This window comes from Daphnia pulex, chromosome 12, assembly GCF_021134715.1.
Source record: "Daphnia pulex isolate KAP4 chromosome 12, ASM2113471v1".
NCBI classification, from domain to species: Eukaryota; Metazoa; Arthropoda; class Branchiopoda; order Diplostraca; family Daphniidae; genus Daphnia; species Daphnia pulex.
In genome coordinates this window covers 4,315,759-4,330,962 of record NC_060028.1, presented here as the reverse complement: position 1 = coordinate 4,330,962, position 15,204 = coordinate 4,315,759, and the positions used below count along the sequence as shown (strand labels likewise).

At 38.2% G+C, this 15,204-nt stretch overlaps 1 protein-coding gene across 1 annotated transcript; it reads right to left on the bottom strand.

Annotated features, from left to right (window-relative positions):
* Positions 1–6,552: 6,552 nt before the first annotated feature.
* Positions 6,553–7,065, bottom strand: LOC124209953 (leucine-rich repeat extensin-like protein 3). The gene has a single exon (XM_046608204.1). It carries the CDS (start codon positions 7,063–7,065, stop codon positions 6,553–6,555), a length of 513 nt encoding a protein of 170 aa, XP_046464160.1.
* Between the last annotated feature and the right edge of the window lie 8,139 nt (positions 7,066–15,204).

The following is a 15,204-nucleotide window of genomic DNA, read 5'->3' as shown; positions in this document are numbered from 1 at the left end:
CCAGTTCTCGAAAAAGCTCCCACTGTTCCTCCAGCTCTTCCTGTTGAATTTTAAGTTCCAAATCCTGGAAGTCTCCCCGAGTAATCGAGTAAAAACGCAAACACAGCCAAAGCCAAATAACCAAAAGGGATATAGAAAAAACTCTGGCTTACCTGTGTAGACAAACTCTCTCCACTGGGCATTCTAATTCAGCATCCCTATTCCGCCTATCATCTGGGATATAATTGGCTGGAGCTGGTACCGTAACATCTTCTAAAAAAAGACAGTGTTATATTGATTCTTCTTTCTTAATATACAATGTTTATCCTGATGTCCCAAATCATGACATTTGCTGCATTCAATGCTTTTGTCTCTTCTTTTTTCACCTCTTGAACGTAACGTCCGCCTATCATCTGGGATATAATTTTCTGGAGCTGGTACCGGTACATCTTCTAAAAAAAATTATTAAAAAATTACAGTAACAATGGAATCAGTTTAAGACCGTAATTTGTCTGTCTGCTAGTGTAGACTGTAGACGCAGCTTTAAAAAGTTAAAACGCATTCGTTTTCTTCCACGTAAAAGAATCTTGAATAGTCCACTTTTTTTAGCTTTCAATCTATCACTCTTTCTTAATTTAAACGAGTATCTTTCGACAAAGACAAACAAAAAATAACTGGAAACATTCAGCAAAAGAATTAAATTAAATTTTTGTCAGCCACCATTTGCAAAATTACCAAATGAAATTAAAAAAGACGCAAAAAAACTAATTAATAGCTAATAATTTAAATTTCTTTAATATTTAAATTTTTTCTGTCTTTAATTTTGTTTTCGTAGTATTAAAAAAATTCAAATATTAATTTTAAGCCGTTTAGCCATAATTTTTATCCTGAATGAGCATCACGATGCTGAGAAGAAGCGACGCCAACACGAAAAATTCGTTTCTCACAGAAAATACCCAATAATCTAAAAAAAAGTTAATGTTTTATGGTAATCCTTATTGTTAATCAAAAAATATTTTCCATGTTATGGGGTATAGTGAGGGGCTATAAAGTGGATAAAGACATCTTTCTCGTGAGGTAATTTACTTTCAAGTTTCCCTGTTATCTAATGGACTAAATCAAGATTCTTTCCAGACTGCCAATCTGGAGCCTTTGCTACATTACTTGGAAAACCAAGACCCTGGTGTACAACTAAAATGAAAGACTCATTATGGCTTGCTTCTTTGTCTCAGTATTGTAGTTCAAATCCCTTTCCAGCTTCAGCGCTTTGACCCAGCGCAAATTGGAAGACAACATACTGTTGCTGAAGTACAAGGAGAAAGAGTTTTATGATACTCTGGAACCCTTTCAACAAACGTAGAGACGCTGGAAAAAGAAAAGGCCGATTTCAAAGAGAAGTTAATGCATAGATTCAAAAAGGTTTTGCTTGAAGGCTTAATGAAATAGGCGGCTGGACCTGATCCTTTTGCCTTTACCATGCACGCACCGGCGCACGCTGCTCCTGTGGTGCAAATGCATTGGCAGCCATGATCCCAATAGGACTGGGACCAGCAATTCAGCATCGAACTGGAAAAATTGCGAGAAGTCAACTGGTCAACTGGCACGATTGGCGCTAACTTTGCGGTGTCCAATGTCTGCGTCTCGAGGAGTTCATTGACGATGTCCGGAACAACATGGCCCTCCAGCTGCAACTTCAGGGGCTTACTTGCCTCTTTTTCCTCAGGTGAGAGATGCGGGGGGTCGGGAAAGTTGGTCAGAAATGGTGGATCCCGTGGGTATCTAGGACGAAAACACTGGGAATTCCGTTCATCATCGATTACATCTCGTCGTTTTTCTCCCTTAAGGAAAACAAAACTGCTATACGCTATTGTAGGAATAGGCAATTGAGGTGAGGTATTCAACCAATTTGTATAGTGTGTCCGCACAGGCAGTGGATCCGACGCCATGCGATCCATGGCCTATCGAAGTCAGGTGTATTGGGGTTTTTACTACTAGCTCCACACTACACCCGTGGTCCAGTGGCTGTGTAGTTACACGAGTTTCAAAAAAATAACAAATGTATCACTCTCCCCAATACTTTTAATATTTAAAGAGAAAAAAGAAGAATATTCGTTGGATTTTTGGTAAATGGAAAATTAAGATTGTTTTACGCTGGAGTAGTCCCCCCTAACAGGATTTATTGAATTCCATTTATTGTTCTTTATTTAAACTCTTAGTCACTCTTCTCATCGTTGTCTCTGATTTTAGAAGAACCCATCAATTCCACGAATTCCACGAATAATGATTGTGATAAATAACCACGACTTAATCTTTGGCGGTAAGACGAAGGCGATTTATATTACAGGTAGAGAAATGGGTGATCGTTCCACGTACCACATGGAATATCAAATTGACACCGTAAAAGAGGAGAATCCTTTTACGTCCGACCTCCGACCCACTAGTAATCGGTTGTACCTTGTTAAGTGTACATATTGGGAGGATTTATTTAGTTCAATCCAAGAAAAATTAGCCAGGACATTTTTTTGCTCAGTTTAGCTGATTTTAATGACGTTTCATTTCCTTTAAAAAATGTTGTTCCGATTTGAATTGAAATGCAGACTCCTTCACAATCCAGTGATTTTTCGTTTCTGTTTTGGAAAATGTAATATGGTTACATAAATCATACTCTTTATTTATTTTTGTCTTGGTTTTTCGTGGTTTTACTTGAAAAAAATGTTGTTGCTTTGTTCATCTACTAAGCTAATCCTGCAGTTTGGTACTTTTTTGTTAAAGTTATCTAAAAAACATTATTACATAACATTTATGTATTTAGAACTGATCAAAAGCCTCTCAGAGGTGTACATCAATTAAACGAATTTTAAACATTTTACTTGTGGTTTCCTTTATTATGACAAAACATGTTTTGCGGAAAACATTGGAATTCCTGTTGCATTCGATGTACACGACTGCTGTCATGGCCTCAAACAAATCAGCATAGAACTTCAAGTAATTAATTTCGGTTGAAATACTTTTCAAGGAATCGCTGACTGGAATGAGAGTGAGTTTCTAACAAATATCAAGTCAGATCAATCAGCGTCTTTAGATTGAATAATAGAGTAATTAACATTAATTTTAGACAGTGATCAGGCCTTAAAAGTCAACAATACCCCGTCTGACATGATCCCCACTCCATTTTCGTTTAGTTTCATCCCCCACCCTGCAATATGTATCATTATTTGAAAATATCAGACAATCTTCGTGATTCTTTGCCGAGTAAAAGTCAACTTGGCCACCCTTCCCATAATTTTTTGTTAAATTTCTCTTCCCTTAACTGCTTTTATTGTTTGAAATATTGTCATTCAAAACAAACCTTATATTGGAAAATGAAAGGTCAAAGTTAAAAAAAGTGGTAGAACCCAGGAAGCATTTGATCTCATTTTTATGTCGATTTAAAACAACAATATCATTTGACATTCGTCACGTTTTCTACATTGAGAAGGAATTTCCATACTTTTTACATATAATATGCTGTCGCGGTAAATTATATCAACGTGCATTTCCTATTCCACCATGACTAATATACGTTTACCACTTTTTGTGTCAAGAAAAGACTGACGGTGTGACCAGTATGCCTTTGAGATGGCTAAAGGACACCAACGTTGTTAATGACCTATATATTAGAGAAAACGTTTAGTCCTTGCATCTTTCAAATTTTTAGTTATGTTGTTGGTGGAGTCGCACTTTCTGCCAGTTTTTTTCAATAAAAATAAGTTATAAAGTAAAGAAAATGGGTGAAAAAATTTGTCAATTGTTGGCTCTACAGGTTTTGCAAATAAAACATCGATGGGTTTTTTATTGCTTCACAGCACCAACGATTCCATCTTTGGAAAGCGTTTACAAATAACAGATTTTTTTATCTTTGGGTCTTTGGAATTATCATCTATCACTTTTTGACAGTGGTGGGATTGATAATGGAGCTTATTTTGGTTATTTAGCTTCTTCATTGTAGAATTACCACATCATTTGAACAAATTTTTTACTAATGAATTTTTAATTTCAATAAAAAATGAAAACAAACTTATACTTAAATTCAAAGCTTTATCCCACCCATTTTTTTTTAAAACCTTACAAACCGACGAAAATATTTTGAGAACCTCCTTTTCCTCTAGGGCTGGATTAATTTGTTCTGTCATGGTGAACATCATATCATCTGTCACTTTTCTTTTTTGCTCGACAGAATATTTTCTTCGATTTCCCTCATGCAACCCATCTTAATTTTACTGTACAGAAAATACATTTTATTTGATTAATTTATCTGGTTGTCCCTTGCTACTAACTAGAGGCTTGTTCTCAAAGGTATTTTCTGAAAACAATTTGAGAAAGAACTTGATCTAGTGCCTTATTTTTCATTCTCAGTCTTCCTGCTCTACGTTTGTCAAGAGGGTTTGTGAATTCTTCCAGTTAAATTTTCTGGTGCAGGCCAAGGTTGTTCATCATCAATTGTTCATGTCGTCCAAAAATTCAAAGATACCCCTATATAAATGAACAATTTCAGATGATATTAGTAGTAAACATGACAGAGTTTGAATATTATGTTACCGTCAACTAATACTGCTGGTTCATCGTATTTATATCTATTGTAAAGATTGCGTAACATATTCACACAAGCAAGCATAACAGGTATTATAAATCTCTGCTGGACTGATTGGCTAATTGATGCTAACACTGAGTTTAGCTCAGCCAGTGCAGTACGGACTCTTTTTTCCTTTTTTTACGGACCAGCTGCGATAGTGACGATATGTTGCTTTGTTGTAGTAAGTAGCTCTACTTCAGCAACGGTGTAGGCAACTTCCCATCTATGATACCGGGTTAGTCCCTTCTGTTTTTAACACAGAGTATAGAATTTGGAAAATACGGTAGGCGTAGTTTTTTTCCAAACCAACACTTACACGTTTTGTAGTCGCCTGATACCGTAAAGGCATTTGACTTGCCAGATAGCAGCCAACGTCTTTTGGACGTCCATACAGGGTCTCAACGTCCCACACCTGAATGGGATGTTGTATGTACGTCTAAAGGAGGTGCTTAAGCTGAGTGTCTAGACCGTAATATAATGTTTTACGAACGTCTTGGGGAGGTTTCTGTTTAGTCCGACTGTCTTAACGTTTTTTAATGGAAAAAAGAGTTGTTTTAGTTCTTGTGAATATTTAATCTTACATGGCATGGTTTACTCACTGAATATGGGGGGCATTTTTTTTTAAATTTAAAGGCGTACTCAGACTTGAGTTTTGCCCTCGCTCTACTATACAGTTGCAGACTTAGATAGATTTTAAACGAGTTGTCAGTACAAATAGCAAACAGGAGGGAGAGGGACATGTATAAGAGCAGGGGATCGTTTCATACTAAGATTGGATGGTTGCATATGTAAAATTCTTTTGTGTAAGATGTGGTGGTTGGAGGATAGTAGCGCAGGAAGTTTGATGAAAATATGTTTTGTGGATATTAAATTGGGAGACAGATTTAGTGATAGTGATATAGTGATAGATGCGTGTGTAATTTCATGTGATTTGGACGTTGGATTAACTTTGGATTATTTGGATTGAGATAACGGAGGAGTGCATTGCCCATGGGCAGTACTTTGAATTTTTAGCCATTCCGACGACCGGATGAATATTTTGAATGCATTCCATATGTTCCGGTTGTTTGGAATGGGAGTGCGACATGACACCTCCCCACTCTATCCCCCAGCTCTCCCCGGATAGTATCCAGCCCGAGATAAAAGCCCCCCAGATATGAGTCCCCCCTTGATTGCATTCCCGCTAAGATGTCCCCCCATGAAATCTGGAGGAGGGATTACTATCATGTGGAAATCACGATAGTAGCCCTCCCCCCATAGTTCGTTCACGCAAAGGGTGGGGGGACAGAATTGGAGCCGTAAAGGACACTAGCCCCCCCCCAAAAAAAAAAAAATCTCCGTGATATGAGAAAACTAGTCAATCTCGAAGCTTTTTTTCGTTCTTGCACGTGGAAAATAAACATATAATTCTGAAAATAATGCCCACGTACACATTATTATTATTACAGAAGATGGGAAGGAAATATTCCAAACAAACACACAGAGCGCCCTCCCTTGTTTATCCTAGAAACACAGGAGAAAATTGGGGTTTGCTCAAGTGACTGGTCGTTATTCGATTAAATGCATCTCTCGTCGATGTTTAAATGGAACATTGTCTATTGCGATGGTGAGCGGTTTCTCGCCACATATCTGCTCTCATGGCCTGCAATTTCATGATGTAAGTGGCCATCTTCCATTGAAGCCAGCAATTTCATGGATGGCCTGTTGAAGTTCGTCAGGAGTAACTGCAGCAACTCGCGTGTCAAAGGGAGATACACTTGCAGTGATAGAACGATAGGAACCAGGAGTGGCCGATCGTGATAAACTAAATTTAAGACTGACTGTACGCGTGAAGAAACGGAGAGGTTGGGTACGGAATTTTGTTGGTGTTGTGCTCTGAGAGCTGTTTGTATATGAATGAGTGTTTGAACGTGAAGGAGACGGAGACTTTGAACGTGAACTAAGAGTGTCTGAAGATGCTGTTAAACGACCTCGGCAAAATTTTTCACTGGAGGCGATTGGTGATACACCGGACTTCTTGGAGGCGATTGGTCATGCAGTTGACTTCCTGCAGGCGATTGCTGATTTACTGGACTCACTGGAGGAATTTGGTCATACACCGGACTTTTTTTAGGCGATTGGTCATACACCGGACTTCTTGGAGGCGATTGGTCATGCACTGGACTTCCTGTAGGCGATTGCTGATGCATTGGACTCACTGGAGGCGATTGTTCTTGCACTGGACTCACTGGGGGCGATTGGTCTTGCACTTGACTCACTGAAGGTGTTTGGTTTCGTCGTCTGTTCCTGGCCATAGCACGATGAAGTCTGTCCAAGTCTCGTGGTGGGCTCAACTCATCAGCATCCAAACGATCCCGCCTTTCAACCCTTGATTGATTGTGACGTCCACCCTCGGGAAGTCGTTGTCGACGGCGGTTATCACGTTCCTGTACGAAGTCTTCATCATCACTGTTCTCCTTCATCTCTGTCGCCATGTTGCTAATTTATATAAAACACCTTATTTATACATTTCATTTAATAAACAGGTTGATATAAAGCGTACCCTAATTTGAAATACTTGTCTCGACCGTTCTAGGAAATCCCGCAATGAAATATTTCCCGCTGCAAATTGTCTGGCATTTTCGGCGATCCTCCTATCACAGGATCTTTGTTTCGCAGATGTTTGTCTTCCAATCTGAAGTCCTCTAGCAGCCGCCTGGTAGTCACGCCGTTTCGACTCCTCGGTGTCCTTTAATTCATCTATGAAAAAGTTTAGATGAAGATGCGAAAGTGTTTGAATTTCTTCAATAATAAAAATGTTACCATCGAAGTCATATGGGTTGAGATGGGCATGAATACATTTTGCGTTAAACCATCGATGCCAAGCTTCGGCCAAGTTACTAGTAGTGGTGGCAACCTAGTTACCTAGTTTTCGACAAATTAAGGTAGCAGCGGCATTTTTCTTTTGAGTAGCCTCCCCCTTAAAGTACTTTTATTTTAAAAGTATACTTCAATTTGGTCAAACATAACAAAAGAGGAGTAAAAGGGGGTGTTTTTTTAATAGAAAAGAGCCACTCCTATCTGTATTTGTCAAAACTAGGTAACTAGGTAATAACTAGGTTGCCACCACTAGTTACTAGTCCGGTTAGATCTTCCATAGCAGGAAAACCGTTTAGGACCAATCGTTTCCAGCCAATAGCTGGTCCAATAGGCATAGAGTTGATTCATTGCTCGTTTAACCTTCGGGGTTTCTTGCTGCAAACGCCTTCGATGAGTACGTCTGATATTCTGTTGGGTTTTGATATTAAAAGTAATTGCAAAGGATTAAAGGAATGAAAAATTTACAAGTGGTTGTCCGCTCTTTAATGAATAGGGGGGACAAGAGTCAGCACCCCTTTAAAATAATTAAATTAAATTACCTCAAATCCTTCGTAGACCCTGTATTCCGGAAGGAGAGCGAGACCAATAATCTCTTGTATGATATGGGCTGCTACACCGCCCACACTATAAAATTTGCTCAACCCCAGTTGCGCTGCTTTTCTAATAATGGCCTGCGCGTAGTGAAACCAGCATCCTCTCGCTTCCACTCCATCCAAATCCTCAGGTACTGATTCCTTTAGGCCAGTTCATAGTCAGAAATGACCTGGTTGATTGTGATGGGTCCATCAGGGAAGCGATCCTCAAACGTCCGGGCAACCAAACGTAGAACGGCCAAGTATAGGTTTTTTTCCTCGTCATTAATGCGAATGCAAATGGATAGTACTGCCAAAGGAAGACGAATTAAATTTAATAAAAAGATAATTAGAAATTGTCTATTTACCCTTCGACGACCGTTTACCAGGACCACTACATGGATTGTAAGAAGTTGATAGAATAATGTAGAGACGGTATGAAAAGTTCCATCAAGAATGATTAATGTTGCTTCTCCTAGAAATTGAAGGAGAAACAGGGACAAAAATACAAGTCCGACACCTGGCACCTCATCTTCATGGTCAGAATAAACAGAGCCATGAAAAAACTGCTCGCCGTTGATCGTTCTTCTACAATAATTAAAAACTAATTATAACTTTAAACACAGAACAATATGCGTAATTGGTTTACGTATAATCAGGACTGTTTTCCATGGAAGCCAACATTTCGTCAACAGAATTTGGAGTTGGGGGTTGCCGAGCTCTCTTAGCTCGCTGGATTTGCTTCTCCACGGCTGCATTACATGCAATTACCACATCGGGATGTCTCCTGCGGGCTTCCTCCACTATTTGTTTTGGCACCAATCGCCGAAACTGTGGGTCACCAGCTATTATTTCGCATTTCCGCACTGCAAATGCCCTATTCTGTTCTTCTACTTCGTTTTCATGGTTGTGTTCTCCATGTTGCATGAAGATCCCATCCCGCATATAAATTTTGCAAGGGCAGCCTTCCTTGCGTCTATTACATTCCAGTCGAAGGACATCGCCTCTGTTAAATCACTGTGAAGTTAATAACTAGGTATATTTGATGCAATGCGAAAAATTACCTTTGCTCTTTTTTGTAGAAGAAGTAGCCACATTCGGTGTTGTATCGCACTGTATTTCTCCGCGTGCCAGGGTCCACCGAAACTTGTGTTGTAAGCACCTACACAAATGTAGCTAGGAAAATCTTAGTCAAAATGGTTTCAATTTTTCACACATATAACTGACTTACGACACAAAACACATTATGGAAAACTCGTGCTCAATAAAACAAAGAACAACGTGAAAATGGCAAGGAAAAAGGAACAACATTTCGTGTCAAAATATTCAGCCAAGCGATAGCAGAAACGATAAACGAAAACATCTGTTTTCTTTTTAGGCAGCGTTGCGTCGCTTTGACAAATAATTTGGAAATGTTTTTCATGGGCGCGTGTTCAATTAATTCAGCCACTCACACGTAATATATAAAAATAAAGAACTGAAGGTTTTTTTGTCTGAAATGTTTTCTTTTTTGCACCGTGGCGCCGTGAAAAGTAAATTTAGATGTTTTTAAAGGGCGCGCGTTCAAGTGATTCAGCCGCTTACAAGAAATATATTTTCACGTACTAAAATTTAAAATAATTAAGGGTATTTTTTAATTGGTTATCTCTGAGATGCTGGTAAGATTTTATAGTCTAAATAATCGTAATATGCGTCCGCATGAGTTGCCTGTGTGGGTGTCTATCGGATAGGATAGAAACAAAGGAGGGTGCTCTGTGTGTTTGTTTGGAATATTTTCTTACCATCTTCTGTAATAATAATAATGTGTACGTGGGCATTATTTTCAGAACTCTACGTTTATTTTCCACGTGCAAGAACGAAAAAAGCTTCGAGATTGACCAGATTTCTCATGTCACGGACATATTTTTTTTTGGGGGAGGGGGGGGGGCTAGTGTTCTTTACGGCTCCGTTTGGAATGACATCGAGTGAAGGTGGAAAGAGCTTTTTGTTTCGCAGACACGCTTCAATGAGGAGGGCTCTTTGTTCTGTGTCTTGCCGACATTAACATATGGGAGATGAGATTTTGTTGATTTTGTGTATAGGTGGTGATTTAGTCTGCAGTGCCCAGCGAGGACTTCGGTTAGCTCATGGTGGATGTAGCTTTTCTTGGGGCAGGTAGCATCAGTTGGCCTCGGTAAAAATTCATTCGTACGTATGTACATGGGGTATTATCAGCCTATATTTCGATTATACTTAATATTTTAAAAAGTAATCGTTTTGTAACGAGCATATCTAGCCAAAAATGCTAAGTATTTTAAGGACAGTTATGGTGTATTTGTATTACTGATATTGCACCAGAGAGACGGGTCTGACTCTTGCCAGAGTAAACCAAAGTATAAAAATTCTCCCCCCCCCCCAAAAAAAAAAATAGTGTTTACTGTACACATATGAATAACAGGGTGAATGTGAAAGTATCTATTGGTTCAAATAAAGAAAAAATGTACCCTAAGTAGGACATTTGACTTAAATGGGACATGATTGAGATCAATAAGTTACGTCCTTCCTCAGTTAAATAAAGGTTGTTTCGACCTTTGTGACAACACTTTGAGGGGGGAGTTGAATCTTTGTAACAGATTGTGATAAGAAGCAAGAGGGATCAAAAAAGCCTAAAATAGCTTAAAGCCATATGACTGTTCCATATGAAGTTATGGTAATTTGGAATTAGCATTGAATTGATTGATTCTATCTTAAATGGATGTATTTTATATTTTATATTACGAATTAATATTATTTTTAGTCAAATAAAATTAATCTTAATGCGAATCTTGTAGTTTGTTTAAAAGTACAAGACATCTGATTTGCAGAAGAAGCTTTACCAGCAGTACGTAAAATATATATCAAACTTTGACAGCATGCATAATTGCCCTGGGCTGATTTTCATGAGGTGGGAAAGATCTGCCATCTCAAGGCCCTGATCGATAGTCGAATTGCTGATAACCTGATAACCAAGAAAAGGATGAAATGGAAGTGGCTCCCCTCCAGTGCAAATCCAGCACCTGGTGGTCTCCATTAGTCAGAGACAAAGATATGTCCAAGATTGAACATATAGGGGAAAAATTACGTTACTTATCGATATTCTTCGCTGGTGCAATTGTGACAAAGTCCTGGTTTTAGCCAGTCTCTTCATTCTTTGAATTTGGTTGATGAATTTCTCGCAGGCGAGGACGAAAGAAACAAGACGAGCCTGGAAAACAACGAAGTAACTTTTGTTTCCAGCAGTAATAACATACCAGTAATTTCTTCATATTAACTAGCTCTTGATATAATGCCTGATTTTTGGAGACATGACGTTAGGTCTGGATTACTACGCCTAAATGGGCAAACCACACTGAAAGAGTGTAAAAATAAGTGCAATGCATTTGACATCTCTTTCAATCCACGTTCAAGACTGGACGGTATAAATTTGGTGGCCGCGAACCGTATAATTTTGTTTGGCGTGTTATATAATAGTTGAAATCAGTTTAAACGGCATCTTTAGCTTCAAGATGAATCTGGATTTGTCTGGATTGTCTTACCCAATCGATCTGACTCCCTCACACCATACCCCACCCCATTCAAAACCCACCAGAAAAAGCGAGGCACAATGCCTGAGGTTCTCAAGCAGATAAAAAATTCCAACAACTGCTGCGTTGGGATAAAAGGGAAGAAACAATAAACTGATTCAACAACTGATTAAACAACAACTGATTGAACTGAATGAACTGATTGAACTGAACGAAATTGATTAGACTCGAAACAAAATTGAACTGATCAACTGAACGAAACTGATCCTACAACGACTGATTCATCTCAATCAACCAAAAGTTGTTACTTTGTTACCCCTCATTACAACATTTAAATTTCCGTCGTGTAATTTCAAGGTAAATATTTACAAGCATATCTGGATTCCAACCCAACTGATAGTTTCACCGTTCATCCATCTCCCGCATCTCCCGCAGTCCATCAGCGTTTCAGTTGGCGTATCCTTCAACATCGTCATCACCCCTTCGGATCATCAACAACTTGCTGATTGGAGTTCTATTTTATTACTCTTGAAATACTAGTAATAATATTGATTTATTACTTTTGCAATTCGCCTAAAAATAAATTGTTAGCCATTTTGGTGTCGATTGTCGAACCTCGAAGCAGCTATGTTGAGGCACATCATTGTGAATTCTCATGTAGTCTACTGAAGAAACTCATAATTTATTACAATATCTCTTAACTGTTTTAACTTTTAATGAAAGAATTACTCTGAATATATCAGAGTTACCCTAAATACATTGAGAGTTACTCTGAATTTATTAGATAAACTCTAAATTTGTTTTAGCTACTCTTAGTATTCATAGTTACTCTAAAAACATTAAGAGTTACACTGAATTTATTAGAGTAACTCTAAAATTATTTTAGTTACTCTTAATATTTATAGTTAGGCCTACTCTAAAACATTAAGATTTACACTGAATTTGTTAGAGTAACTCTAAATTTATTTTAGTCACTCACAATTTACTGTAGTTACTCTGAATTTATTAGAGTAACTCTAAATTTATTTTAGTCACTCTAAATTTACTGCAGTTAATCTGAATTTATTAGAGTAACTATGAATTTATTTAAGTTATTCTAAATTTATTACAGTTCCTCTGAATATACGTTCAATTACAATAGATTACATGTTACTCTACAAATAAACATTTTTTTATGACACGACGTTGAAAATACGCGCGCGATCGCTTGAGCTATAATGGACGACTTTTGAAAAAAAAAACGCCAGAGGGAAGTAAAGTCTTGGAGAACGAAAACTTGGGAATAGGGAACAAAAGGAAAGACAACGAAAAGGGATATAAATAATCGCCTTGTGGGATAACCTTTGTGCGCCAAAACAGAAGGGGAAAACTGAAAAAGAGAAGGAATAAGTTATTCCCTCGAGCCGTCGGCACGTCGGCCGAGCCAGTCAGTCCTAAACCTCGGCCAAGTGTCCCCTTGGAAGAGCCAGAACCTAGGGGAAATAACAAAAAAGACGGTATTTTGCGTTTCAGACGTGAAAACAAATCTGCACTTAAATATTGCACTAATATTTAAGTGTTTCTTTAAAACATGTCCTCGAATTCCGAGTCGCCGTTATGTTCGAGACGTGTTTTTTTTTCTTTTTGTGGGCAACAGATTCCTCAATCAAAGACACAGAATACTGGAGCAAAGGAAAACTTAATTAAAAATAACAGTTATTTTTAATTATAAAACACAACCAACGTCAGTGATGGGCCAATTGACACCAATAGATAGTTTTCCGTAAATTTGTGTGACTTTCTTTCCAGTTACTCTGTCAATAATTTCGACCAAATTGATTTCTTTGTTGAGAATTCCGTCTATCAGCAGACGTTGAATGAATGTCTTTGCGTTGCTTTTTTCCAAAATATTCCTATTAAGAAAAACGTAGAATTTATCATATAGTAAACCAATTAAACAGATTTAATTAAATTTCGAATTAAATAAATCAGACAAGTTACCCTTTTTAGAAATTGCAGTGCTCTTTTGTTGTAAACAAAACATGTCAACTAGTTTTATAACGGTAATTTTTAAGTTTGGGTTGGCTCTGATGGCATCCTAACCCACTCAACCTCTTCGGAAACATAAACCTTTGTTGCATTTTTCTATATTGCAATTGAAATCAAAGAATTGTAATATACCGCCACATCTCATTAGTAACAATAATACATTAACGCTAGAAATTGTCACAGAAAACTAGTGAATCTTCGTCACATTCCTTATGCCGCTCTCCAAGATGTTTTGCAATTAACGAATTGTGACAATCAATAACGTTTTCGCAAAACGACAACATTTAAAAAATGCTCTTTTTAATCGACATCCCTAGTTTCTTGGAGCTTTTTCCTACTTAAAAGTAATCATTAGTCATTAATTTGATTACCTGGATTCACGCATTTTTTAAAGTCGAAAATGGTTTTTTTTCTTTCTGCTAGTCCTATCGGAAATTTCGTCGGCCAGTGGATTTGACCGCAGAAGATGAAGGGCCTTTCACAAACTATCCAACTGAGATTAAATTTAACATTCTTAGTTTTTAAAGTAGATTTAACCTGTGGAGGTGGATTCGCTCTGGCTCCCACTGCTAGTTGTGATGCTGTTGCTGGCGGTGGATCGGACGGTTTTGGTTGTTTAGGAGATGGAGACGATTTCTCCTTTTCCACACCTTTAATCCTGTTGTATCTCTTGGCTGCATCGATTTGTTCTCCAATAAACCTGATAACTCCTTCGATGTCCGTTGTTTTGTTAGTTACCAATTTCGCCCATTCTAGTTGTAGCCTGGAAGGAATCAATTTAATTAATCTTGCTCCGAGGAGTCCGCCAAAGGAACTTGTGGGGACTCTTAACATTTCCGAAGCGCTTATGAGAAAATGGAGATTCAGTTGAAAACTCCTCAGTGCTGGTACATCATTCCCGTCCTTCATGGGCTGCAAAGTATCCAATTTTTCGAAGTGTGCGTCGATTAGGACGTCCTTCTTCCCGTACATTTTCTTAAGCTCGTCGATAGCGACTTCATAATTTGCATCTGAAAGTTCAAGATTATTTACTAATGGATAGGCTTCGCCTTTTAGATATTCTTTAAGGTAGTCAAACTTTTTCACGTTCGAAAGTGTTGAGGAATGCACAGCTGCATTGAAGGATTCCCAGAATTGGGTCCACTCCAGCACATCCCCTCTAAAATGCTTTATTTTCCGTTGCGGCAATCTGATTGACTGTATTGCTGAAGCTAGAGCTGGAGCTGTTGTTATGTTTACGATTGGCGTTGGAGGTGCCGGTCTGGCCGCCATTACTTGTGCTATAAGGTCTCTGGTCATCTGAATTTGATTTGCCTACATTTCTTCTTTCTTTTTCCTCCTCTTTTTTGTCTCAATTGCTTTCAGCCACTCTTCTCTTTTTTGCTTGATGATAGCACTTGCTCCTAATACTTCTTCTTGAGTTTGGAGAGTGATGCTCTGCTTCTCATCAAGCTCCTCTTGCGCGGCTTTGATTGCTTTCAAATTTTACTCGATTTCTTTTGATGTTACTTGGTATTTTTCGTAGAGACTTTTTAGTCTTGATTCATGTACACCTATGCTGTTGATGTCTTCTTGGGTCATCACCCTTGTGGCGAATCCATTGATTAGGCCT